At 41.7% G+C, this 27,533-nt stretch overlaps 1 protein-coding gene across 2 annotated transcripts; it reads right to left on the bottom strand.

Annotated features, from left to right (window-relative positions):
* Window positions 1-605: 605 nt before the first annotated feature.
* Window positions 606-27,533, bottom strand: LOC110524150 (CREB-regulated transcription coactivator 1). Of its 2 annotated transcripts, XM_021603533.3 has the most exons (14): window positions 27,334-27,533; window positions 15,796-15,912; window positions 15,131-15,256; window positions 14,845-14,906; window positions 14,470-14,564; window positions 13,864-13,940; window positions 13,737-13,780; window positions 13,196-13,419; window positions 11,801-11,949; window positions 5,741-5,965; window positions 5,342-5,440; window positions 2,139-2,225; window positions 1,804-1,978; window positions 606-1,510 (listed from the first exon to the last, which is right to left on the bottom strand). In XM_021603533.3, the coding sequence occupies exons 1-14, from the start codon at window positions 27,457-27,459 to the stop codon at window positions 1,299-1,301; spliced, it is 1,818 nt and encodes a 605-aa protein (XP_021459208.1). In that variant the 5' UTR covers window positions 27,460-27,533; the 3' UTR covers window positions 606-1,298. The 2 variants fall into 2 exon arrangements, with proteins under 2 accessions (XP_021459208.1, XP_021459209.1); XM_021603534.3 differs by lacking the exon at window positions 5,342-5,440 and having other exon boundaries at window positions 1,159-1,510; window positions 27,334-27,532.

The raw sequence follows: 27,533 nt of genomic DNA, 5'->3' as shown, positions 1-27,533 counted from the left end.
ATACAGTGCCTTGCGAAAGTATTCGGCCCCCTTGAACTTTGCGACCTTTTGCCAGATTTCAGGCTTCAAACAAAGTTATAAAACTGTATTTTTTTGTGAAGAATCAACAACAAGTGGGACACAATCATGAAGTGGAACGACATTTATTGGATATTTCAAACTTTTTTAACAAATCAAAAACTGAAAAATTGGGCGTGCAAAATTATTCAGCCCCTTTACTTTCAGTGCAGTGCAGTTTTATATCTTTATGTTTGAAGCCTGAAATGTGGCAAAAGGTTGCAAAGTTCAAGGGGGCCGAATACTTTCGCAAGGCACTGTAGATACTTTTGTACCCGTTTCCTCCAGCATCTTCACAAGGTCTTTTGCTGTTGTTCTGGGATTGATTTGCACTTTTCACATCAAAGTATGCTCATCTCTAGGAGACAGAATGAGTTTCCTTCCTGAGCAGTATGACGGCTGCGTGGTTCCATTTTGTTTATACTTGCGTACTTTTGTTTGTACAGATGAACGTGGTACCTTCAGGCGTTTGGAAATTGCTCCCAAGGATGAACCAGACTTGTGGAGGTCTACATTTTTTTCCCCTGAGGTCTTGGCTGATTTCTTTTGATTTGCCCATGATGTCAAACAAAGAGGCACTGGGTTTGAAGGTAGGCCTTGAAATACATCCACAGGTACACCTACAATTGACTCAAATGATGTCGATTAGCCTATCAGAAGCTTCTAAAGCCATGACATAATTTTCTGGAATTTTCCAAGCTGTTTAAAGCCACAGTCAAATTAGTGTATGTAAACTTCTGACCCACTGGAATTGTGATACAGTGAATTATAAGTGAAATAGTCTGTCTGTAAACAATTGTTGGAAAAATTGTGTCATGCACAAAGTAGATGTCCTAACCGACTTGCCAAAACTATAGTTTGTTAACAAGAAATTTGTGGAATGGTTGAAAAACTAGTTTTAATGACTCCAACCCAAGTGTATGTAAACTTCTGACTTCAACTGTATGTGTATGTGGGTGTATATATATATATATATATAAATAAAACGCAGCAGGCTAGCAAAGCTCTGACCAACCAACAATCTCATTGGAAATGACAGCAATGCCCTTCCCAAACCCAACAAGTCATTGCATGTCCTTCTCTACAATGGTTTTTGATGGCATATTATTTAAAAGGACTTGAGGGTGAGATCAGATAGCTGAATGGCCATGAAACTGGGGAGATGATTCACCCCCACCATGCCTCGTTTCCCTTTCTTACCAGGGTTATTTTTTGTTGTTGGCCACAGCCAGTATTCTGCATTACAACCTGTCCATCCTGAACGTGTCCTCAGTGGCAGGGTCAGCCAGAACCATGTCGGGGTCATTGAGCATGTGCAGTCCATCCAAGGTGAGAGGGTCGATCTTCAGCTCGTCCAATGGGAAGGGAGAGTCCGCATCAAAGCTGACATCTCCAACACCAGCCAGTGAGTTGGTTAACTCCTTAGAGAGGCTGGGTGGAGACTCACCTGTGACTAAAATGCAACATTTGGGAAAACATTTGACATTTGTAAATGAAAGCAGCTGCTAGATAACTACCAATATTAGTTAAGTAATAGTCTTCACTCAAAGAATCTATAACAAGAGAAAAACGAAATACAATTCACTTAAACAAAATACATGTTTTCCTTATACTGGCCAACCTTCATAAAACAATTGACTATAATCAAGCCAGGATGAATTAATCCCTTTATTAGGTGTGTACAGAGCCTAGACTAAGTTAAATTACATGACAGGCTCGCTAATTGGCTCAGCTGCTGCTCAGTACCTGTGAGAATGATGTTAGGGATGTTGCCATGGCTACTGTAGCCCAACTGCTGGGAGTCATGCAGGTTGCTCCCTGTAAGGCCCATCATAGCTGCTTGTGTGTAGTTGAGGGTGGAGCACTGGCTGTATAGGCTATTGGAGCTGATGGGGTTTTCAATCATATTGAACTGCTCGAGCTAGGCAAGTGAAAAAATACAAAATGTAATAAGTAAAGTTAGGTAATAGAATATAGAGATCAGACACAATTTCTAATATGGATACATTTAGGGGGAAAAGAGTTGCAGTGAAAATAGAGACAGTGAAATTCATTTCCTAGTTTGATGTGGGTTAAGTCACCTGGTGGGAGAGAGCATTGGTCTGCCGAGATGCTAGCTGCGGATCGTAGAACGAATCCCCAAATATACTGCCCACCACCGGAATGTGCTGAAAGAGACATTTGACCACTGATTAGAGTAAAAATAAATGGGTTATGGAAACTAATAGGCCTACAGCTAATCAGTACAGCCTTCTTCTTGGGTATCTGAGGGATATAAGGGAACAGTAGTCATGAAACATCACAAAAAAGCACAAGCATGAGGCAATCCACAAGCTAGTCAATTCAAGCACCGTTAAAAAAATGGCTGTTAATGACTGCACAGACACTAGCATCTGACAACACTTTATTATGCCTATTCAGGCCATGTTTTAAAAATGAACCATAGAATGCATGATTCATAAGAGCCACCTCCACATAAATGTTTCAGCAGTAAGATTTGATACAGCTGAACAATAACATTATAAAAATCAAGAGCAATAGGCCTTGTTTAGAAAAGAGAAATAATAATCACAATATAACTGCAGAATGAGCCATCTTGTCATTTTTAGAGGGATGAGCTCGCAAAACAGTGTTGGAGCGGTAGCTATTAGCAAACTGACTGCAAATAAATGCAAGTGACTTTTGCTAGCTAGCTAGGCTAACTTTGGGGTGAAGTTAATTCGTTTCTGCAGCTTCTCTCTGCTAGTAACACGGTTTCATGCCTTTAAATCGGACTTGTGCCAGTAATACTTACATTTGACAAATGTTGTGACATATCCACTTTTTAAGCATAATTACTTGCTAAAGTTTGGCAATATAACAAAACAAATGCTGGAATTCAGATATATAAAAAAACAACAATAAGTAGAACATACAGTATATAAAGCTACTTTCCCAAGGAAGATCACATTACTGTAGCCAGCTGTAATATATGTAAAAGGTAGGATCTTTCACAGAAACAGCAGCAAACAGAACAAAAATATAAACGCAATATGCAACAATTAACTATTTACTGAGTTACAGATCATAAGAAAATCAATCAATTGAAATACATAAATTAGGCACTAATATAATAGATTTCACATGACTGGGTAGGAGCACAGCCATGGGTGAGCCTGGGAGAGCGTAGGCCCACCCACTGGGGAGCCAGGCCCAGCCAATCAGGACTTCAAAGGGACTTCATTACAGACAAAACAGAGGATTATTTCTATCAGCTATTTGGGTGGCTGGTCTCAGATAATCCCACAGGTGAAGAAGCCAGATGTGGAGGTCCTGGGCTAGCATGGTTACACGTGGTCTGTAGTTGTGATGCCGGTTGAACGTACTGCCAAATTCTCTAAAACGACATTGGAGGCGGCTTATGGTAGAGGACATTCCTGCAGTCAGCATGCCAATTACACACTCCCTCAAAATTTGAGACATCTGTGGCATTGTGTTGTGTGACAAAATTGCACATTTTGGATTGGCCCTTTGTCCCCAGCACAAGTTGCACCTGTGAAACGATCATGCTGTTTAATCAGCTTCTTGATATGCCACACCTGTCAGGTGGATGGATCATCTTGGCAAAGGAGAAATGCACACTAACAGGGATATAAAACAAATTTGTGCACAAAATTTGAGAGAAAAGCTTTTTGTGCATATGGAACATATTATTTCAGCTCATGAAACATGACCAACACTTTACATATTGCGTTTATATTTTTGTTCAGTATAGAAAGAGTTAAACCCATTTCTCACACCTGAAACAGCCTTGTTAACAGGATATTTCCGCAAAAATAAATCATGTCAACAGGAGACAACCAAAGCTGCTACAAACAGGTTGGACTATCCAAAACTAAAATTAATCATAATTAAGGTTCCAGGTAGGTGCTACATATTCACAAGACATACATTACATGGCTAAAAGTATGTGCACAGCTGTTCGTCGAACATCTCATTCCAAAATCAATGAGCATTAATATGGAGTTGCCCGCCCCCCCCCCCCTTTGCTGCTATAACAGCCTCCACTCTTTTGGGAAGGATTTCCACTAGATGTTGGAACATTGATGCGGGGACTTGCTTCCATTCAGCCGAAAGAGCAGTAGTGAGGTCGGGCACCGATGTTGAGCGATTAGGCCAGGTTTGCAGTCAGCGTTCTAATTCATCCCAAAGGTGTTCGATGGGGTCGAAGTCAGGGCTCTGTGCAAGCCAGTCAAGTTCTTCCACACCGATCTCAACAAACCATTTCTGTATGGACCTCGCTTTGAGCACAGGGGCATTGTCATGCTGAAACAGGAAAGGACCTTCCACAAACTGTTGCCACAATTTTGAAGCACAGAATGTTACTGTTTGCTGTAGCGTTAAGATTTCCCGACACTGGAACTAAGGGGCCTAGCCTGAACAATTAAAAACAGCCACAGACCATTATTCCTCCCCCGCCAAACTTTACAGTTGGAACTATGCATTTGAGGAGGTAGCGTTCTCATGGCATCTGCGAAACGCAGATTTGTCCGTCGGACTGCCAGATGGTAAAGCATGACAGCTGAGCAGTTGTTGCTCCTAGACGTTTCCACTTCACAATAAAAGCACTTGCAGTTGACTGGGGCAACTCTAGCAGGGTAGAATTTTGATGAACTGACTTGTTAGAAAGGTGGGATCCTATGACGGAGCTCACGGAGCTCTTCAGTAAGGCCATTTTACTTTCAAATGTTTGTCTATGGAGATTGCATGGCTGTGTGCTCAATATTATACACTCGTCAGCAACAAATGTGGCCGAAATAGCCCGAATCCACTAATTTGAAGGGGTGTCCACATACTTTTGGCCATGTTGTGTACATTGGGGCGGCAGGGTAGCCTAGTGGTTAGAGCGTTGGACTAGTAACCGGAAGGTTGCAAGTTCAAACCCCCGAGCTGACAAGGTCGTTCTGCCCCTGAACAGGCAGTTAACCCACTGTTCCTAGGCCGTCATTGAAAATAAGAATTTGTTCTTAACTGACTTGCCTAGTTAAATAAAGGTAAAATAAAAAAATAAAATTTGGTTCAAGCAAAAACACAAAAAGCTGCTATGCGACAACACTCAAAGACCTGAGCAAATATGATAAGCAGACATCGAGCAGTGGTCTGGAGGAGAGGAAATGGGGGTGGGATTGCTGACACCATGGATGGGAGCGAGAGGCTGGGATGAGTAGCAGCTGGACCAATTACAGCCAATTCCAGGCAAAAAAAACCCTCCCCCAACAAGGCAACTTGGTGGTTTCGCCCTTACTTGAGGCGAGCCGCCAGGGGAGAAGCCTGGGGAGAAGCCTTGATTGGAGACTGGGGAGGTTGGAGACTGATTGGCCGGAGAGCCTGTCTGATTGCGGTACTGTTGGAGGGAAGAGTGTTAACCGGTGCAGAATTTCTAAACACTAGCAAGAGCACACAGAGAAAGTCCCAAGGACAGTCTGGGGTGGGCTCAGTCTTAAGCAACTACTACTACACCATCTATCCACAGACCAGATCACTTCCAATGAAAAAACACAAAAACTAAAAGCAAATCAGCCATTACTGAAGTGAACCAAACTTTGTAGAAGCTAGAATTTCACTGGGTATGAGTAAGGAAGTTATCAACAGTTATCAACAGTCAAGGTACTGACAAGCAGGAAACTCAATTCAACAGACTCACCGAGTTGATGTTGATGCTTGCAGGCGTCTGGATCTGGCTGTCCGGGGAGGACTGGGTGGCTGTTGGGGCAGTGGTGGTGGCCAGGGTGATCAGCCTGATGCCCTGGGGCAGGGCCTGCTGCTGCAGGTCATTGAGCACTTGAGCCTGGGCCTGAACTGTCAGCTGGCTAAAGAAAGCATACTGGGATAGCTGTTGCTCCAGAGTCAAGGCCTCCATCGCCACTGCCTGATAAATGATACACAAAAACAACTTTACCAGGCTAAAGAGACCAAGATTTTGGGGCGAAAAAATTAAAACAAGGTATCTGACAGTGTTAGGACAGGGTTACAGTATCTAGCAAAATAGTGTAGGAGCAGTTGATAAATTAAAATGCAATTTGTTTTAGTAAGTTAGCCAACTAACAGGTGAAACAATGAACTTATTTACAGTTAGGTAACTAACGCACCGCTCTTTGTTAGCAGTGTTTTCCACTAATGTCGGCTATACACACACATTTTCAGCCACGTACTTTTTCCACTTAAAAAGTTGCACTAAGCAGAAATCGCTCCCCCATTTCCTGGTTGCAAAAATGCTAATAGTTCACCTCATTTCAGTTTGTGTGTGACAAAAAAAAGCGAGTATAGCGCAGAGAATTATTGTACCATCTAAACAGCTGAAAATATTATATTTTTGGTTATGGAAAATATATTTCACAATTTCAGCTGTTTGACACTGGTGTTAAAAACCGAAAGACGCAAAAACAAAACTTAAAAACGGGATGCACAGAAATAGCGCACATAGAAAATATCTACCACTTCTTAGACTTGCTTTCAATAAGAATGAGAGTTTTATATTTCACAATTTTACACATTTCTATGTGAATTCTATGTGAATTTGGTTAGGTCGCCCAAAAATGTACACACACACTGCAGTTTTAAATTAAACAAAGCCACTTTTTATCATTCGCAATTGTGTCGCGCTGACTGAATAAAGTCAATCTCATATCCTTGTCATGCATAAATCATACAATGTAGTTATACACGGAGTGTACAAAACATTAGGAACACCGTTCCTCAGAACAGCCTCAATTTGTCGGGACATGGACTGACTACAAGGCGTCAAAAGCGTTCCACAGGGATGCTGTCCCATGTGTCAAGTTGTCTGCATGCCCTTTGGGTGGTGGACCATTCTTGATACACAGGAAACTGTTGAACTCTTGCCCATTCACCCTCTGAATGGCACACATATACAATCCATGTCTCAAGCCTTAAAAATCCTACTTTTACCTGTCTCCTACCCTTCATCTACAATGCTTGTAGTGGATTTAACAAGTGGCATCAATAAGGGATCATAGCTTTCACCTGGATTCACCTGGTCTGTGTCATGGAAAGATCAGGTGTTCATAATAATTTGTACAATCGGCATAGGTCTACTGATTTAATCAGTGTTTACAATGGAGTAGTCAACTACTGCTTTCTGTGTAGCCAAGTCCATGATTAACACCTGCTTCATTCACTCCTACCTGTATTGCAGATGGCTGAGAAAATGGAAGCATGTGGAAGTCAGCAGACTCTTACAAGATTCTTTAAGAAGAATTCTGTGGGTCAGTTGTTAAACAAGTATTTTTTTTAGAATGAATGACATACTGTAATTCACAAAGAGAGTTGCAAACACTTGCAGAAATTATTTCACTGATGTCCTTCTCTTAACATGTATGGACCCAGAACTTAATTGAGCATCTCTTCTATTTATTTTAGAGATACATTTTTTCAGGGGATCCTGGCTGGCTACTTTTTCTATAGGGGCTACTCCGTGTGCGCTTGTGGAAAACACTGCGCAAAAAAAATCGATTAGACATTTTTGACAGTCTTCCAAAGTGTATTAGTAAAAACGAACTGGTTTAACATACAGTGACTGCCAAAAATAAAGGAAACACCAATATAAAGGCCATTGGGCCACCACGAGCCAGAACAACTTCAATGCATCATGGCATAGATTCTACAAAGTGTCTGGAACTCTATTGGAGGGATGCAACACCATTCTTCCACGAGAATATCCATCACTTGGTGTTTTGTTGATGGTAGTGGAAAACGCAGTCTCGGGCGTCGCTCCAGAATCTTCCATAAATGTTCAATTGGGTTTAATGCTAATCAAACTATTCAGTGACCACTCGTGCCCTGTGAATGGAGGATTGATCACCCTATGGGGGCATAGCCATGGGAGCCAAATATAATAATCTTCCCAGCATTTTTACACATGACCCTAAGCATGATGGGATGTTAATTGCTTAAATAACTCAGGAACCACACCTGTGCAGAAGCACCTGCTTTCAATATACTTCCCTCAATTACTTGTGTTTCCATTATTTTGGCAGTTACCTGTACATGACCTACAGTATCTCTTCATGCAGTATATAGCACCCAGATGAAGACTTAAAAATAAAGCAAATATGAATCACCATTTTCCACCAATATACACTGAGTGTACAAAACAGAGGAAACCAGCTATTTCCATGATATACACTGACCAGGTGAAAGCTATAATCCCTTATTGATGTCACTTGTCAAATCCAATCAAAACCAGTGTAGATGAAGGGAAGGAGGCAGGTTAAAGAAGGGTTTAAGTCTTGGGACAATTGAGACATGGATTGCGCATGTGTGCCATTCAGCGGGTGAATAGGCAAGAAAAACGGGTTATGGGTTATGGTAGTAGTTTGTGCCAAGAACTGCAACGCTGCTGGGTTTCTCGAGTGTATCAAGAATGGTCCACCACCCAAAGGACATCCAGCCGACTTGACAACTGTAGGAAGAATTGTAGTCAACAGAGGCCAGCATCCTGTGGAAAGCATTCAACACCTTGTAGAGTCCATGCCCCGATGAATTGAGGCTGTTCTGAGGGTGGGTGGGGGTGAAACGAGGGCTGTTACGGTGACCGTACTATCGCATCACTGGCGGTCACTAGTCATGACGGCAGTCAAAATCGACATGACCGTTTAGTCACGGTAATTAGGTGTCTCCAAGCTCTGATGCTGCTGATGGTGCTAACTGCCTGGTACTCAACACTATTGTCCCTCTAATCACTCTGACATCAATGCAAATGTAATCGAAAATCTAATCAAACACTTAATGAGAGCCCATGAGCTCATGTTGCGCAACATTTCTTTAGGCTATGCAATTGCATGAGAAAACAGAGTGATGGCCTCTACTAAAAAGAGGATCCCATCAGCTTTCTATAGGCTAGGCCTACTATATTTCTTTCTCAACATCCCCAATATTAAGCACATTGCTTCTCTTTACAACATGAGTATAGCCTACCAGGCTGGCATGAAAATGGACCACAGGAAAAGCGTCCAATATTTTTTTTCTCGCTGCCCGTTTCAAGACAGTGCATGATAATGGTCCATTCTAAATCAAAATAAATTTCAAACATATGCTAAATAATATATGTAAAGGCAAGATTAAATCAAGAATATTGTGATGGTGACAATATTAGCCCATCACTTGTGAATGATGCTCAGTTTAAGGTAAGAAACATGCACACATCACGTGCGTTTCAAGTTTGGGGGAAGATCATTTTCACCATAAAAATGTACCTTTATAATAAAAGCACTACATGCATAATGGCATTTGTGGAATAAGTTCTGCCCAGAAATTTGCTATAGGATTGAGGTCAGGGCTTTGTGATGGCCACTCCAATACCTTGACTTTGTTGTCCTTAAGCAATTTTGCCACAACTTTGGAAGTGTGCTTGGGGTCATTGTCCATTTGGAAGACCCATTTGCGATCAAGTTTAAACTTCCTGACTGATGTCTTGAGATGTTACTTCAATACATCCACATAATTTTCCTTCCTCATGTCACCATCTATTTTGTCAAGTGCACCTCCTGCAGCAAAGCACCCCCACAACATGATGCTGCCACCCAGTGCTTCACGGTTGGGATTGTGTTCTTCGGCTTGCAAGCCTCCCACTTTTCCCTCCAAACATAACAATGGTCATAATGGCCAAACAGTTCCATTTTTCTTTTCATCAGATCAGAGGACATTTCTCCAAAAAGTACGATCTTCGTCCCCATGTGCAGTTGCAAACCACAGTCTGGCTTTTTTATGGCAGTTTTGGAGCAGTGGCTTCTTCCTTGCTGAGCGGCCTTTCAGGTTATGTTGATATAGGACTAGTTTAACTGTGAATATAGATACCTTTGTACCCGTTTCCTACAGCATCTTCACAAGTACCTTTGCTGTTGTTCTGGGATTGATTGGCACAAAAGCACCTTCATCTCTAGGTGACAGAAAGCATCTCCTTCCTGAGCAGTATGACGGCTGCGTGGTCCCATGATGTTTATAATTGCGTATTATTGTTTATACATATGAACGTGGTACCTTCAGGCGTTTGGAAATTGCTCCCAAGGATAAACCAGACTTGTGGAGGTCTACAATTTTTTTTCTGAGGTCTTGGCTGATTTCTTTGGATTTTTCCATGATGTCAAGCAAAGAGGCACTGAGTTTGGCCTTGAAATACATCCACAGGTACACCTCCAATTGACTCAAATTATGTCAATTAGCCTATCAGAAGCTTCTAAAGCCATGACAATTTTCTGGAATTTTTCAAGCTGTTTAAAGGCACACTGAACTTAGTGTATGTAAACTTCTGACATACTGGAATTGTGATACAGTGAATTATAAGTGAAATAATCTGTCTAAACAATTGTTGAAAAAATGACTTGTGTCATGCACAAAGTAGATGTCCTAACCAACTTTCCAAATCTATAGTTCATTAACAAGAAAGTTGTGGAGTGGTTGAAAAACTAGTTTTAAATGACTCCAACCTAAGTGTATGTAAACGTCCGACCTCCAACTGTAGGAAGTTCTTTGTTAACCGCTCAACACAGAATAGCCTCATGTTTGCACTCGCTCAAATCGTTTAGAGATAATAATATTTTGTATTTAATTCAGCTATGTTCAATTGTATTCTTCATACTATAAAATAATGCCACGGAATTCTAAGCAAATCTTGTCTGCTAATTAAACTAGTGTAGCCCACAGCCATATGGCATAGCCAGATCAGGACCTAACATAAGGGGCGGCAGAGTAGCTTAGTGGTTAGAGCGTTGGACTAGTAACCGGAAGGTTGCAAGTTCAAACCCCCAAGCTGACAAGGTACAAATCTGTCGTTCAGCTATGCCACAATCGTCATTGAAAATAAGAATTTGTTGCCTAGTTAAATAAAGGTCAAATGAAAAATTAAATAAGGACAACTCAGAGTATTCGATTCTGTTCTTCTGAAAAATACTATTTTCTTCATATCATGCCTGTCTAAAAAAATAAAACAATTATTGTGAAGTTGTAGGCTTTTTAAAAGTTGTAGACTTTTTAAAATGGCTAGTAGGCTATGCGTGGAAGATGCTACATTTGTTTATGTTAATTAAGGGTCAATTACCGTGAGACCGTTATTTGATTGACAATCACCGGTTGACAAAATTTCATGACCGCCACAGCCCTAGGTTCCAAGGCATATCCGGAAGGTGTCCTTAATGTTTTGTACACTCAGTATTACAAGAGTGGCTGAATATCTTGTGAGGATCTAGGTTTTGCCCAGGATGTTGTATAAAGATTTTCTTAGGTCATGGTCAGAACAGGTAACAGTCGAGACTGGATTATTGTTTTCCATTTGAAAGTAGCTCACACTCGGAGCATTGTGATCGAATGCCTACTTTGAGCAATTGAAAGCACTAAATTACTCGAGGGATATTTGCTAGCCGAGTCATTCCAGGAAACAAGGCCAAACTACATCTGCCAGGAAGTGCTTGCTCACCTCCAAATTGGGATTTGGCCATGTAAGAGAAAAATACTCGTTTTGAAGTTAAGTTTGAGTTATAATTTAATTTCCGTCTACATAGTTGTTTAGCCAACTCCAGCACTATTATAAAATGTGTCCTATATAAAAAGCCAACCCCACGGACAATCGGTAGAGCAAAGTTAAAATATAATTGTATTCAACAAGGGACGTTTAGGTTTTTGTCCATGTAATAATGCTTAGCCCTGCTGTCCAGGGATTGGATAGCATGGTAACGTTGGGTCTACTCACCTGGATGTTGAGAGGGGGCGACAGCGTGGGGGAGAGCTGCTGCGGGGACTGCTGTGGCTGGGGGTCTGCATTGAGGGTTAGGGGGATCAGGGTGGGCTGCCTACGCTGGGCCGCCACAGTCATGGTAGGCTGAGAGGTGGTAGTGATCCCTGCCAAGACACAACAGGACAGGCACAAGTGACTTCTCTGAAGTACAGAAAAACTCATTCTGGGCATTGCAGTGCAACATAACATTTTTGCAATGTACATTTCTGCAATGCTACGCAACATTTTTCACAACTACATTGAACAGATTTTCTAGTGAATTGTGCTTTATCTGACTTTGGCAATCGTCTACATATGCCAATCACTATGTAATAAAGTACCCACCCATCTAGCGTTCCTAAGCTTGGAAAATGCAGTTTCTGTATTGAATGAATAGTTCTTCCTCAAATACACTTCATGTAATAATTTATAATATTTTACCGAGTTACCCGTAGTCTCGCTCTCTAAATTATCTTATCTGGAAACAGCTCTGGTGGACATTCCTGCAGTCAGCATGCCAATTGCACGCTCCCTCAAAACTTGAGACATCTGAGGCATTGTGTTGTGTGACAAAACTGCCCATTTATTGTCCCCAGCACAAGGTGCACCTGTGTAATGATCATGCTGTTTAAGCAGCTTCTTGAAATGCCGAACCTGTCACTTAGATGGATTAGCTTGGGCAAAAGATAAATACTCCCTTGCAAATCAAATCTAATTTTATTTGTCACATACGCCATATACAACAGGTGTAAACCTTACCGTGAAATGCTTACTTACAAGCCCTTAAACAACAATGCAGAACAAGAAATAGAGCTAAGAAATTATTTACTAAATAAACTAAAGTGATTTTTTAAAATAAAATAATAACGAGGCTATATACAGGCGGTACCGGTACAGAGTCAATGTGCGGGGGTAAAGGTTAGTCGAGGTAATGGGGGGGGGGGGGGGGGGGGGTCAATGTAAATAGTACGGGTGGCCATTTGATTAATTGTTCAGCAATCTTATAGCTTGGGGGTAGAAGCTGTTAAGGAGCCGTTTGGTCCTAGACTTGGCACTCCGGTACCGCTTGCCGTGCGGTAGCAGGGAGAACAGTCTATGACGTGGGTGACTGGAGTCTGACAGTTTTTTGGGCCTTCCTCTGACACCGCCTAGTATGTAGGTTCTGGATGTCAGGAAGCTTGACCCCAGTGATGTACTGGGCGGTACACACTACCCTCTGTAACGCCTTACGGTCAGATGCAATACCAGGTGGTTACAGAACTTGCTTGGTGCTTTAATGAAAATCCATAGAGTATCCTTGGTTACATTTTTATCTGAATATCATATACATCTTTAAAATTTGCCACATTCATTTCGCCATCGATGACTTACCGTGGCTGGCAGCACTGATGCCGAGGTGGGTGAGGTTGGTGGTCAGGTTGCCTGTGCTGTTGGATGAGCTAAGGGAAGGAAACGCCACAGTGTCGTCTGGATCCAGCGGAGTGGGCAGCGGTGGGGGGAACTGGATGTTGGTCAGATCAGGCAGGGAGCCTCCCGTATTGAGCGTGGCCGGGATCAATGACGTGTTCACTTCCTGATCTGGTGATGGAAATATACTAGAGGGGAGAAAAAAAAATGTATACATATTTCCTAAAACAGCACTAGGCAAAAGAAAATCTATTATAACATTAATTCTATTGGTTGGTTTTTATGAATGATGACATTTCTCGTTGTTGTGTGTGTGTGTTGAAATAACAGCTGCTAGTCATTTGGTGTCATAGGTCCTCTCTCACACAGACCCATGTTCTCTCCATCTTTGGACATAATATATTCTAAGCATGCCCTGGACAGCTCTTTCTCACAAAGCACCTTTCTACATGGTACGGTCCTGCCGGAGCACCATATTCAGATGAATGATGCGGCAATTACTCACTTGATCCCAGGGACTTCGCAGGACTTGGTTCTTGATGAGTCATTCTAGAGTGAAAGTACACTCAGTAAAAAAAAAATAAACAGTGAGCAAGCACTGATACAACTAGGCAACATGTCCCCTCCTTTACCTTTTTGTTATCCCACTGTGTATCCTTGTCTGCATCTGATTCAGACTCCTCAGTCCCAGGCACTGTAAGCAGCAGCACTAAATGGGGAAAAGAGTCAAATAAATGACAATTTAAGGTACTAAGCTCAATTCAAATCAACCCACATTGCAGTATTTTCAGTGTAGCATTCTTCCTGTAGTGAAATTAAACTGCATAATCGTTTTGGGGACAGTAAAAACAACAGGTAGCGAGATACTTTTCAGAAGACCATATTATAGCTCTATTTTAACGTGTCAATTTCAATTGAGACCATTCCCAGAGGAGATAAGTTCTCTTCAAGAAAATGACTTTGTTTAGCACAATATAATTCAAAATACTACAACAATCTTTCCCTCATCAGTAAGCAGTGGTTGGTTGAACACAAATCAAAATGTGATCGCTTCACCGAAAGAGAATAGCTGCTCCAACATGGACAAAAACTGTTAGTGGAACACAACACCTTCATGTCATAAATTATCCAGACGATTTCCCAGTGGGCTTATCCTTTCATGGACATGTGGATTCAAACATGAATAAATTGAATCAATTGAAGCTGTTCCTTGTCCATGTAACTGAATCCTCCATTACCTCGTTTAGGCTGTAGCTCTTGTGATCCCCCTGCAAACGCATCCTGGGGCACAGGGTTCATGGTGTTCTGGTGTAGTGCTGAGTCAGAGTTTGTCCTGTGGCATTAGAACAAAGGAAGGTCAACAAAATGTCTCTGTGACCTCTATTCCTCAACCTCATATCTGGCATGCTATGTCAGACTCTGGGTAAAAAAATAAAAATATCAGTTCAATTGAGCATGCCATTTCTATTTGAAAAATTGCAATTTACAAAGACATTGCATGTACTGTGTTTTTCCTGAATGTAGATGAAATTGCTAAAAAAAAAAAATGTAAACTTAAAAAAAAACTTGTTTATTATGATTTTTTTTTTAATAGGAGGACATTAATGACATACCTCCTCCAACTGGTATCCGGTGGGGGTGAGAGGTACACGGAGCTATAGGGGCAGCTGTCAATGTGGACCTCAGTTAAGGACGAAAATGGCGGTGCAATATAAAATCAAACCTATATAATTGAATGGTCAAGTTAACGATCAGCATTCATCTACTGAAGTGTAAAGTCTAACTCTAAGCATGATCTGACAATGACACACGCCGTTTTAAAACAAGTACTAATTAAGTCAAAAAGTTTTGTAAAAGACCATTCTGTTCAAATCCAAAATAAGTGCAGACAAAGGATATCTGGCGGCCATGTTTGTCCACAGAGAGGGGCCGGCGATGGGGCGAGGTTATACGGTTCCGATCGCGGTAAACACGGTCCACCAGCCCGTGATGCCTGTTCGACCGGCTGGTGTCCAAAGCGGAATTCTGGACAGGATTAGCAAAAATCAACCAAAACAAAGAAAAATTGGGCATTTGAAAACACACAAAAAAAAGTAAATTAAAATGTATTGATATAATATGGTGCAAATGTATTCATTTCAAAATGGGTCAAGATATGGGCCCTCATACTCAAGTTAGCAAAAATGTTTAAAATAAATGGAAAGTCATGATATAGAAAGCAATGACAAAGGCTCCTTGTATGTGTTTTTTAGGAATCTTTTTAAACATTTCAAGATGGGGTGAGAGTGTCTGAAGCTCAAATTTAGCTTTCTTCTGAGACTTGGTTTTCCAGACAAATGCTGTGGATCAATACTGATACGGCAGGACGAGTCTTCAAAATTGTAAACTACTAAAGAAGTCTCTTGAATTGGATTCTTGTTAACAATATAGGGTAACGCAAGGGTGAATCTTAGCCTATCATGGAAGCTCTGAAAGATAAAATTTCCCTCAGGTGAGATTTAATTGTTGTATCACGCAAATTAAAAACAACATTTTACCAACTGATAGAGAAGCTGTGAGCTCACCTGAAAAGGCAGGTCAATGTTGCTATTTCCAATCTGATTGACATTGGGCAGTGAGCCTCCATAGTACTGTCCACGATTCTGCCCTAGTTGCAAATACTGGGTCTTCTGTAACTGCAACTGTGCAACGTAAAATTGTATGAAAGCATGAATGGATGTGTAAACTGATACATGAAGGATTACACACAAAATATTGATAGAAAACGTTCCACAGTGCTAAAGATAGAATAGACCACATCTAAAAGGCCAGATGAAATAAGACATAGGTTAATATGGGCCCGTAAACTGTTCATATCTTAATTGATTCGAGGCAGTATCAAGTTTGTGCAATGTCAGCAATGTGTGGACAAAGTCCGTTGCTAAGCCAAATAGCTGGAGGGTGTCAATCTCATAAGGAAAGACATCATCACTGTGTAATGATGGATACTTGGATTTGTCAAATGGTGTTTCTATTTTTTCAATTAGATTTGTAAAAAATAATAATAACTAATAATAATAATAATAATAATAATAGCCATGTTGTAAAACCACAACATAAATCCATTCTGTACTCCTAAACCATTCCTTTATGATATTCATAATGGGTAGGTTCACCACCAAACACCTGGCAATAACTACTAAATGTTTAAGATCACCAATTGCTTTAATGAATTGCATGAATGATGGATTAAACAAAGGCCTGATTTTATGGGGATGAATAAACAGACTAACATGGACATTGGCCTTTTCAAATCAGGCCGACAAGAATGATTTCCAGTAACCAACCAAAACGAGTCAATTATTTGCATTGCACGTATTACTAAAAAGGTCTACAAGAGGATAGTTGATCCCATGTTATCAGTATCTGCCATCAAAGTTCAAACCTTGCAAATCTGTCAAACCTCAGCATGCACACACACATTAGGTGCTGGGGAGGGGGTTTCTTAGGTGCTGTCAAAGCAGCTATTAAAAATACAGCATAGTCCTACTGTTATTACTGTTCCAGATGGCTGATAGGAGTTATTAGGTAGGTAAAGTTAAGCATAGCACAGAGAATTTGACCAAATTCCCGACTTGGAAGACAATGTGTCTTCTAAACTTCCACGTCTAGTTGCAGGGGATTCGTTTGAATTTAGATAATGCTCAGTTAAAAATAAATAAATAAATAAATAGTTTTACTACATGAAGTAATCTGAAAATGTGTATGCCACCATCTTGTCCATTTCAAATCTTCTCTCACTGATCGAGACAAGTATCATCAGGATATGAAGCACTATTTTAATTGAACCTTTAACTAGGCAAGTCAGTTAAGAACAAATTCTTATTTTACACTGGCCTACCCCGGCAAAAACCTCCCCTAACCAGGACAATGCTGGGCCAATTGTGCGCCGCCCTATGAGTCTCCCGATCACGGCCAGTTGCGATACACCCCTGGATCGAACCAGGGTCTAAAATGACACCTCTAGCACTGAGATGCAGTGCCTTAGACCGCTGTGTGCAAAGCTGTCATCAAGGCAAAGGGTGGCTACTTGGAAGAATTTCAAATATATCTTGATTTGTTTAATCATTTTTTAATCATTCCATAGTTTTGATGTCTTCACTATTATTCTACACTACAGAAAATAGTAAAAATAATGAAAAACCCTTGAATGAGTAGGTGTGTCCAAACTTTTGACTGATACTGTATTTATGTATGTATACAGGACCAGTCAAAAGTTAACACCTTCTCATTCAAGGGTTTTTCTTTATTATTTTCTACATTGTTGAATAATAGGGAAGACATCAAAACTATGAAATAACACATGGAATCATGTAGTAACCAAAAAAGGATTAAATAAGTCAAAATATATACAGTGGGGCAAAAAAGTATTTAGTCAGCCACCAATTGTGCAAGTTTGGTACACTTCAACTATGACAGACAAAATGAGAAAAAAAAAATCCAGAAAATCACATTGTAGGATTTCTAATGAATTTGCAAATTATGGTGGAAAATAAGTATTTGGTCAATAACAAAAGTTTCTCAATACTTTGTTATATACAGTGCCTTGCGAAAGTATTCGGCCCCCTTGAACTTTGCGACCTTTTGCCACATTTCAGGCTTCAAACATAAAGATATAAAACTGTATTTTTTTTGTGAAGAATCAACAACAAGTGGGACACAATCATGAAGTGGAACGACATTTATTGGATATTTCAAACTTTTTTAACAAACGAAAAACTGAAGAATTGGGCGTGCAAAATTATTCAGCCCCCTTAAGTTAATACTTTGTAGCGCCACCTTTTGCTGCGATTACAGCTGTAAGTCGCTTGGGGTATGTCTATCAGTTTTGCACATCGAGAGACTGACATTTTTTCCCCATTCCTCCTTGCAAAACAGCTCGAGCTCAGTGAGGTTGGATGGAGAGCATTTGTGAACAGCAGTTTTCAGTTCTTTTCACAGATTCTCGATTGGATTCAGGTCTGGACTTTGACTTGGCCATTCTAACACCTGGATATGTTTATTTTTGAACCATTCCATTGTAGATTTGCTTTATGTTTTGGATCATTGTCTTGTTGGAAGACAAATCTCCGTCCCAGTCTCAGGTCTTTTGCAGACTCCATCAGGTTTTCTTCCAGAATGGTCCTGTATTTGGCTCCATCCATCTTCCCATCAATTTTAACCATCTTCCCTGTCCCTGCTGAAGAAAAGCAGGCCCAAACCATGATGCTGCCACCACCATGTTTGACAGTGGGGATGGTGTGTTCAGTGTGATGAGCTGTGTTGCTTTTACGCCAAACATAACGTTTTGCATTGTTGCCAAAAAGTTCCATTTTGGTTTCATCTGACCAGAGCACCTTCTTCCACATGTTTGGTGTGTCTCCCAGGTGGCTTGTGGCAAACTTTAAACAACACTTTTTATGGATATCTTTAAGAAATGTCTTTCTTCTTGCCACTCTTCCATAAAGGCCAGATTTGTGCAATATACGCCTGATTGTTGTCCATAGGACAGAGTCTCCCACCTCAGCTGTAGATCTCTGCAGTTCATCCAGAGTGATCATGGGCCTCTTGGCTGCATCTCTGATCAGTCTTCTCCTTGTATGAGCTGAAAGTTTAGAGGGACGGCCAGGTCTTGGTAGATTTGCAGTGGTCTGATACTCCTTCCATTTCAATATTATCGCTTGCACAGTGCTCCTTGGGATGTTTAAAGCTTGGGAAATCTTTTTGTATCCAAATTCGGCTTTAAACTTCTTCACAACAGTATCTCGGACCTGCCTGGTGTGTTCCTTGTTCTTCATGATGCTCTCTGCGCTTTTAACGGACCTCTGAGACTATCACAGTGCAGGTGCATTTATACGGAGACTTGATTACACACAGGTGGATTGTATTTATCATCATTAGTCATTTAAGTCAACATTGGATCATTCAGATATCCTCACTGAACTTCTGGAGCGAGTTTGCTGCACTGAAAGTAAAGGGGGCTGAATAATTTTGCACGCCCAATTTTTCAGTTTTTGATTTGTTAAAAAAGTTTGAAATATCCAATAAATGTCGTTCCACTTCATGATTGTGTCCCACTTGTTGTTGATTCTTCACAAAAAAATACAGTTTTATATCTTTATGTTTGAAGCCTGAAATGTGGCAAAAGGTCGCAAAGTTCAAGGGGGCCAAATACTTTCGCAAGGCACTGTACCCTTTGTTGGCAATGACAGAGGTAAAACGTTTTCTGTAAGTCTTCACAAGGTTTTCACACACTGTTGCTGGTATTTTGGCCCATTCCTCCATGCAGATCTCCTCTAGAGCAGTGATGTTTTGGGGCTGTTGCTGGGCAACACGGACTTTCAACTCCCTCCAAAGATTTTCTATGGGGTTGAGATCTGGAGACTGGCTAGGCCACTCCAGGACCTTGAAATGCTTCTTACGAAGCCACTCCTTCATTGCCATTGTCATGCTGAAAGACCCAGCTACGTTTCATCTTCAATGCCCTTGCTGACGGAAGGAGGTTTTCACTCAAAATCTCACGATACATGGCCCCATTCATTCTTTCCTTTACACGGATCAGTCGTCCTGGTCCCTTTGCAGAAAAACAGCCCCAAAGCATGATGTTTCCACCCCCATGCTTCACAGTAGGTATGGTGTTCTTTGGATGCAACTCAGCATTTGTCCTCCAAACACAACGAGTTGAGTTATCATCAAAAAGTTATATTTTGGTTTCATCTGACCATATGACATTCTCCCAATCTGCTTCTGGATCATCCAAATGCTCTCTAGCAAACTTCAGACGGGCCTGGACATGTACTGGCTTAAGCAGGGGGACACGTCTGGAACTGCAGGATTTGAGTCCCTGGCGGCGTAGTGTGTTACTGATGGTAAGCTTTGCTACTTTGGTCCCAGCTCTCTGCAGGTCATTCACTAGGTCCCCCCGTGTGGTTCTGGGATTTTTGCTCACCGTACTTGTGATCATTTTGACCCCACGGGGTGAGATATTGTGTGGAGCCCCAGATCGAGGGAGATTATCAGTGGTCTTGTATGTCTACCATTTCCTAATAATTGCTCCCACAGTTGATTTCTTCAAACCAAGCTGCTTACCTATTGCAGATTCAGTCTTCCCAGCCTGGTGCAGGTCTACAATTTTGTTTCTGGTGTCCTTTGACAGCTCTTTGGTCTTGGCCATAGTGGAGTTTGGAGTGTGACTGTTTGAGGTTGAGGACAGGTGTCTTTTATACTGATAACAAGTTCAAACAGGTGCCATTAATACAGGTAACGAGTGGAGGACAGAGGAGCCTCTTAAAGAAGAAGTTACAGGTCTGTGAGAGCCAGAAATCTTGCTTGTTTGTAGGTGACCAAATACTTATTTTCCACCATAATTTGCAAATAAATTCATTAAAAATCCTACAATGTGATTTTCTGGATTTTTTTTCTCATTTTGTCTGTCATAGTTGAAGTGTACCTATGATAAATTACAGGCCTCTCATCTTAAGTGGGAGAACTTGCACAATTGGTGGCTGACTAAATACTTTTTTGCCCCACTGTAATATTTGAGATTCTTCAAAGAAGCCACCCTTCGCCTTGACTGCTTTGCACTCTAAACCAGCTTCATGGAGGTATTAATTAACAGGTGTGCCTTGTTAAAAGTTAATTTGTGGAATTTCTGTCCTTCTTAATGTGTTTGAACCAATCAGTTGTGTTGTGACAAGGGAGGGGAGGCAGGGTAGCCTAGTGGTTAGAGTGTCGGACTAGTAACCAACCGAAAGGTTGCAAGTTCAAATACAAATCTTACGTTCTGCCCCTGAACAGGCATTTAACCCACTGTTCCTAGGCCGTCATAGGAATTTGTTCTTAACTGACTTGCCTAGTTAAATAAAGGTAAAATAAATAAAAATACAGAAGATAGCCCTATTTAGTAAAAGACCAATTCCATAATATGGCAAGAACGAGAGTCCGTCATTACTTAAACATTTCAAGAACTTTGAAGGTTTCTTCAAGTGCAGTCGCAAAAACTATCAAGCGCTATGATGAAGCTGGCTCTCATGAGGATCGCCACAGTAAAGGAAGCTGCTGCAGAGGATAAGTTAATTTGAGTTACCAGCCTCAGATTACAGCCCCAAAAACTGTAACAGACATCTCAACGTTAACTATTCAGAGGAGACTGCGTGAATCAGGCCTTCATGGTCGAATTGCTGCAAAGAAACGACTACTAAAAAGGCCACCATAAGAAGAAGAGACTTGCTTGGGCCAAGAAACACGAGCAATGAACAATAGATCGGTGGAAATCTGTCCTTTGGTCTGATGAGTCCAAATTTCAAATTTTTGGTTCCTGCTGTGTCTTTGTGAGATGCAGAGTAGGTGAACGGATGATCTCAGCATGTGTGGTTCCCACCGTGAAGCAAGGAGGAGAAGGTGTGATGGTGCTTTGCTGGTAACACTGTCAGTAATTCATTTAGAATTCAAGGCATACTTAACCAGCATGGCTACCACAGCATTCTGCAGCGATACGCCGTCCCATCTGGTTTGGGCTTAGTGGGACTATCATTTTTCAACAGGACAATGACCCAACACATCTCCAGGCTGTGTAAGGGATATTTGACCAAGAAGGAGAGTGCTGCATCAGATGAACTGGTCTCCACAATCACACGACCACAACCCAATTGAGATGGTTTGGGATGAGTTGTGCCACAGAGTGAAGTAAAGGCAGCCAACAAGTGCTCAGCATATGTGGGAACTCCTTCAAGACTGTTGGAAAAGCATTCCAGGTGAAGCTGGTGGAGAGAATGCCAAGAGTGTGCAAAGCTGTCATTAAGGAAAATATATTTAGATTTGTTGAACACTTCTTGGTTACGACATTTTCCCATATGTTTTATTTCATAGTTGATGTCTTCACTATTATTCTACAATGTAGATAATAGTATAAATAAAGAAAAAAACCCTTGAATGAGTAGGTGTCCAAACTTTTGACTGGTACTGTGTATATTTATACATGAACAGTGTACAAAACATTATGAACACCTGCTTTTTCATGACAGCTGTGATCCGTTATTTATGTCACTTGTTAAATCCACTTCAATCCGTATAGAATAAGGGGAGGAGACCAGTTAAATAATGATTTTTAAGCCTTGAGTGCATGTACTGACATGTACAGTCGTGGCCAAAAGTTTTGAAAATGACAAATATTAATTTCCAAAGTTTGCTGCTTCAGTGTCTTCAGATACTTTTGTCAGATGTTACTATGGAATACTGAAGTATAATTACAAGCATTTCATAAGTGTCAAAGGCTTTTATTTACATGAAGTTGATGCAAAGAGTCAATATTTGCAGTGTTGACCCTTCTTTTTCAAGACCTCTGGAATCTGCCCTGGCATGCTGTCAATTAACTTCTGGGCCACATCCTGACTGAACGAATGGCAGCCCATTCTTTCATAATCAATGCTTGGAGTTTGTCAGAATTTGTGGGTTTTTGTTTGTCCACCCGCCTCTTGAGGATTGACCACAAGTTCTCAATGGGATTAAGGACTGGGGAGTTTCCTGGCCATGGACCCAAAATATCCATGTTTTGTTCCCCGAGCCACTTAGTTATCACTTTTGCCTTATGGCAAGGTGCTCCATCATGCTGGAAAAGGCATTGTTCATCACCAAACTGTTCCTGGATGGTTGGGAGAAGTTGATCTCGGAGGATGTGTTGGTACCATTCTTTATTCATGGCTGTGTTCTTAGGCAAAACTGTGAGTGAGCCCACTCCCTTTGGCTGAGAAGCAACCCCACACATGAATGGTCTCAGGATGCTTTACTGTTGGCATGACACAGGACTGATGGTAGCGCTCACATTGTCTTCTCCGGACAAGCTTTTTTCCGGATGCCGAAAAACAATTAGAAAGGGGATTCATCAGAGAAAATTACTTTACCCCAGTCCTCAGCAGTCCAATCCCTGTACCTTTTGCAGAATATCAGTCTGTCCCTGATGTTTTTCCTGGAGAGAAATGGCTTCTTTGCTGCCCTTCGACACCAGGCCATCCTCCAAAAGTCGATGCCTCACTGTGCGTGCAGATGCATTCACACCTGCCTGCTGCCATTCCTGAGCAAGCTCTGAACTGGTGGTGCCCCGATCCCGCAGCTGAATCAACTTCAGGAGATGGTCCTGGTGCTTGCTGGACTTTCTTGGGCGCCCTGAAGCCTTCTTCACTACAATTGAACCGCTCTCCATTAAGTTCTTGATGATCCAATAAATGGTTGATTTAGGTGAAATCTTACTGGCAGCAATATCCTTGCCTGTGAAGCCCTTTTTGTGCAAAGCAATGATGACAGCACGCGTTTCCTTGCAGATAACCATGTTTGATAGAAGAAGAATGATTCCAAGCACCACCCTCCTTTTGAAGCTTCCAGTCTGTTATTCGAACTCAATCAGCATGACAGAGTTATCTCCAGCCTTGTTCTCGTCAACACTCACACCTGTGTTAACGAGAGAATCACTGACATGTCAGCTGGTCCTTTTGTGGCATGGCTGAAATGCAGTGGAAATGTTTTTTGGGGGATTCAGTTCATTTGCATGGCAAAGGGGGACTTTGCAATTAATTGCAATTCATCTGATCACTCCTCGAAACATTCTGGAGTATATGCAAATACTACTTGCCATCATACAAACTGAGGCAGTAGACTTTGTGAAAATTAATATTTGTGTCATTCTCAAAACTTTTGGCCACGACTGTATGTGTAACTGATAAATGCACACACAAGCACACTACATGTTTTTAAATGTACTGTATGTAAATTGTAAAGTCTTTTGTCAGTAATTACTTTTCGTTATGTGTCGGATCCCAGTAAGACTAGCTTTCACCATTGGCGTCTGCTAATGGGAATCTTAATAAATAAAATCAAGAATGGTCCAGCTTTCGACACCTCAATATTATGAAGGTGTTGTTACTTTTGTGTACACTCAGTCTGTGTGTGTAATATACACACACACACACACACACACAGCAAAAAAAGAAACGTCCTCTCACGGTCAACTGCGTTTATTTTCAGCAAACTTAACATGTGTAAATATTTGTATGAACATAACAAGATTCAACAACAGACATAAACTGAACAAGTTCCACAGACATGTGACTAACAGAAATGGAATAATGTGTCCCTGACAAATGGGGGGGGGGGGGGATCAAAATCAAAAGTAACAGTCAGAATCTGGTGTGGCCACCAGCTGCATTAAGTACTGCAGTGCATCTCCTCCTCATGGACTGCACCAGATTTGCCAGTTCTTGCTGTGAGATGTTACCCCCCTCTTCCACCAAGGCACCTGCCAGTTCCCAGACATTTCTGGGGGGAATGGCCCAAGCCCTCACCCTCCAATCCAACAGGTCCCAGACTTGCTCAATGGGATTGAGATCCGGGCTCGTCGCTGACCATGGCAGAACACTGACAGTCCTGTCTTGCAGGAAATCACACACAGAATGAGCAGTATGGCTGGTGGCATTGTCATGCTGGGGGGGGTCATGTCAGGATGAGCCTGCAGGAAGGGTACCACGAGGGAGGAGGATGTCTTCCCTGCAACGCACAGTGTTGAGATTGCCTGCAATGACAACAAGCTCAGCACGATGATGCTGTGGCACACCGCCCCAGACCATGACGGACCCTCCCCCTCCAAATCCATCCCGCTCCGGGGTACAGGCCTCTGTGTAAAGCTCATTCCTTTGATGATAAGCGCGAATCCGACTATCACCCCTGGTGAGACAAAACCGTGACTCGTCAGTGAAGAGCACTTTTTGCCAGTCCTGTCTAGTCCAGCGATGGTGGGTACGACACATAGGCGACATTGTTGCCAGTGATTACTGGTGAGGACCTGCATTACTCCAGGCCTACAAGCCCTCAGTCCAGCCTCTCTAAGTCTATTGTGGACAGTCTGAGCACTGATGGAGGGATTATGCGTTCCTGGTGTAACTCGAGCAGTTGTTGTTGCCATCCTGTACCTGTCCCGCAGGTGTGATGTTCGGCTGTACCGATCCTGTGCAGGTGTTGTTACACGTGGTCTGCCACCGCGAGGACGATCAGTTGTCCGTCCTGTCTCCCTGTAGCGCTGTCTTAGGCGTCTCACAGTACAGACATTGCAATTTATTGCCATGGCCACATCTGCAGTCCTCATGCCTCCTCCTTGCAGCATGCCTAAGGCACGTTCACACAGATGAGCAGGGACCCTGGGCATCTTTCTTTTGGTGTTTTTCAGAGTCAGTAGAAAGGCCTCTAGTGTCCTAAGTTGTGACCTTAATTGCCTACCGACTGTAAACTGTTAGTGTCGTAACGACTGTTCCGAAGGTGCATGTTTATTAATTGTTTATGGTTCATTGAACAAGCATGGGAAACAGTGTTTAAACCCTTTACAATGAAGATCTGTGAAGTTATTTGGATTGTTACGAATTATCTTTGAAAGACAGTGTCCTGGAAAAAGGGCCGTTTCTTTTTTTGCTGTCTCAGGGAAGCTGAACATGTGCCCCATGGTATGGGCAGACATAAGCTACGGACAATGAACACAATTACATTTTATTGATGCCAATTTGAATGCACGCAGAGCCCGTGACGAAATCCTGAGGCACATTGTTGAGGCGATTGCACTTTTCAGCATGATAATACATGGCCCCATGTCACAAGGATCTGTACACAGTTCCTGGAAGCTGAAAAAGTCCCAGTTCTTCCATGGCCTGCATAGTCACCAGACATGTCACCCATTGAGAATGTCTGGGATGGTCTGGATCAACGTGTACGACAGAGTGTTCCAGTTCCCGCCAATATCCAGCAACTTGAAGAGTGGGACAACATTCCACAATTAACAGCCTGATCAACTCTACGCAAAGGAGATGTGTCATGCTGCATGAGGCAAATGGTGGTCACACCAGATACTGACTGGTTTTGTTTTTTAAGATATGCATCTGTAGGTCACAGACATCTGTATTCCCAGTCATGCAAAATCCATAGATTAGTGTCTAATGAATTTATTTCAATTGACCGATTTCCTCATATGTTCTGTAACTCAGTGAAATCTTTTTAAATTGTTGTTTGTTGCGTTTATATTTTTTGTTTAGTGTATTATAAAGATCAGTCCTTTCAGCAGCCCTGATAATTTATTTATAAATACCATCATTGGATTGTTTGGCAGTAGGGTTTAGGCCATAGGCCAGCATATTGAAAATATAGAAAAAAATATTTGCCTGGTAATGTGTCTTAGCATTTCCTAATTTCAAACGAACCCCCTGCAACTAGACATGGAAGTTTAGAAGACACGTCTTCCAAGTCGGGAATTGAGGTAGTATCCCAGTTAACGGTTGGTAAAAAATGATCTGTGCTACACTTAACATTCCCTACCTACAATAACGCCTACCTGCCAGCTGGAAAAGTAATAATGGTCCGACTAGGCGATATTTTTTTATATAGCTACTGTCAAAGCAGGGTTGGTACTTTGCAAACATGCAAACCCATTGCCTGACAAGCATGGGAAAACAATTGACTGGGGAATTATGTCAAAATGGCTTGTGGTGATCTAGCTATGGTGGATGTAACTCCATTGCGTTGTCAACATTGGAGTTAGCGAGATGTATCCTCCTAGCTACTGCGGTGTTCTGTCAGTGTCAAATACACACCAGTTTGACTGAGTCAGTCGAACTGTGCTAGCTAAGCATGTTCAGTTTTCATTGCAAATTGTAGATGGTAACGAACTAGCTAGCTAGATAGTATCGATATCTAGCTTGATTCTCTGAACCTTTTGATGTTTATGATGCATGGCAATTTGACTATGTATGAGCAGGTGCTTGCTAACTATAGAGCCTAGTTAGCTAGCTTACCTGGCTGCTCACCATACCTAGCAAACGTCAACAAAGACAGTTCACTACACTAGCTGGCTAGCTAGGTTAAAACGTTTGCAAAATAACGCCCCAATATATAATGGTTATCAGAATACAGCTATTTAACTGCGAATGCAGTCAATCGGCTACTTTTGCTTGCCACTGCCAGCTGGCTAAAAACAACTTGTCATAAAAACGTGCTAACGTTACTGGCTAACTAGCCAAGCTGCATACAGTAATTAATCAACAAAACAAGGCACTTACCCGTGCAGCTCTAGTGATGTTTAGGTCTTTCATCACTTCTTCGAAAGCCGCAGTCTCCTCCGCCTGTTTCTGATTATGTAAAGCGATTTTCTCGCTAAATTTACGTGGATTGTTTGAGCTCGCCATCTTTTGCTGTTCTTCTCAATGGGACATTACGCACAACGCTTGGATACGATGGTTTGTCGTCATTACGCGCGTGC

Source organism: Oncorhynchus mykiss, chromosome 5, assembly GCF_057628025.1.
Source record: "Oncorhynchus mykiss isolate SJ-2025 chromosome 5, ASM5762802v1, whole genome shotgun sequence".
NCBI classification, from domain to species: Eukaryota; Metazoa; Chordata; class Actinopteri; order Salmoniformes; family Salmonidae; genus Oncorhynchus; species Oncorhynchus mykiss.
This window is presented reverse-complemented; position numbering and strand designations above follow the sequence as displayed.

What these genes read in the sequence shown, in the direction of transcription:
- LOC110524150 (XM_021603533.3), bottom strand. Translation starts at nt 27,459, where the DNA reads ATGGCGAGCTCAAACAATCCACGTAAATTTAGCGAGAAAATCGCTTTA. An exon ending in CCGGATACCAGTTGGAGGAG is followed by an intron (nt 14,565 to 14,844) that starts GTATGTCATTAA and finishes CTAATGCCACAG; the next exon opens with GACAAACTCTGACTCAGCAC. An exon ending in CCCCTGGCGGCTCGCCTCAA is followed by an intron (nt 2,226 to 5,341) that starts GTAAGGGCGAAA and finishes TGTCTCTTTCAG; the next exon opens with CACATTCCGGTGGTGGGCAG.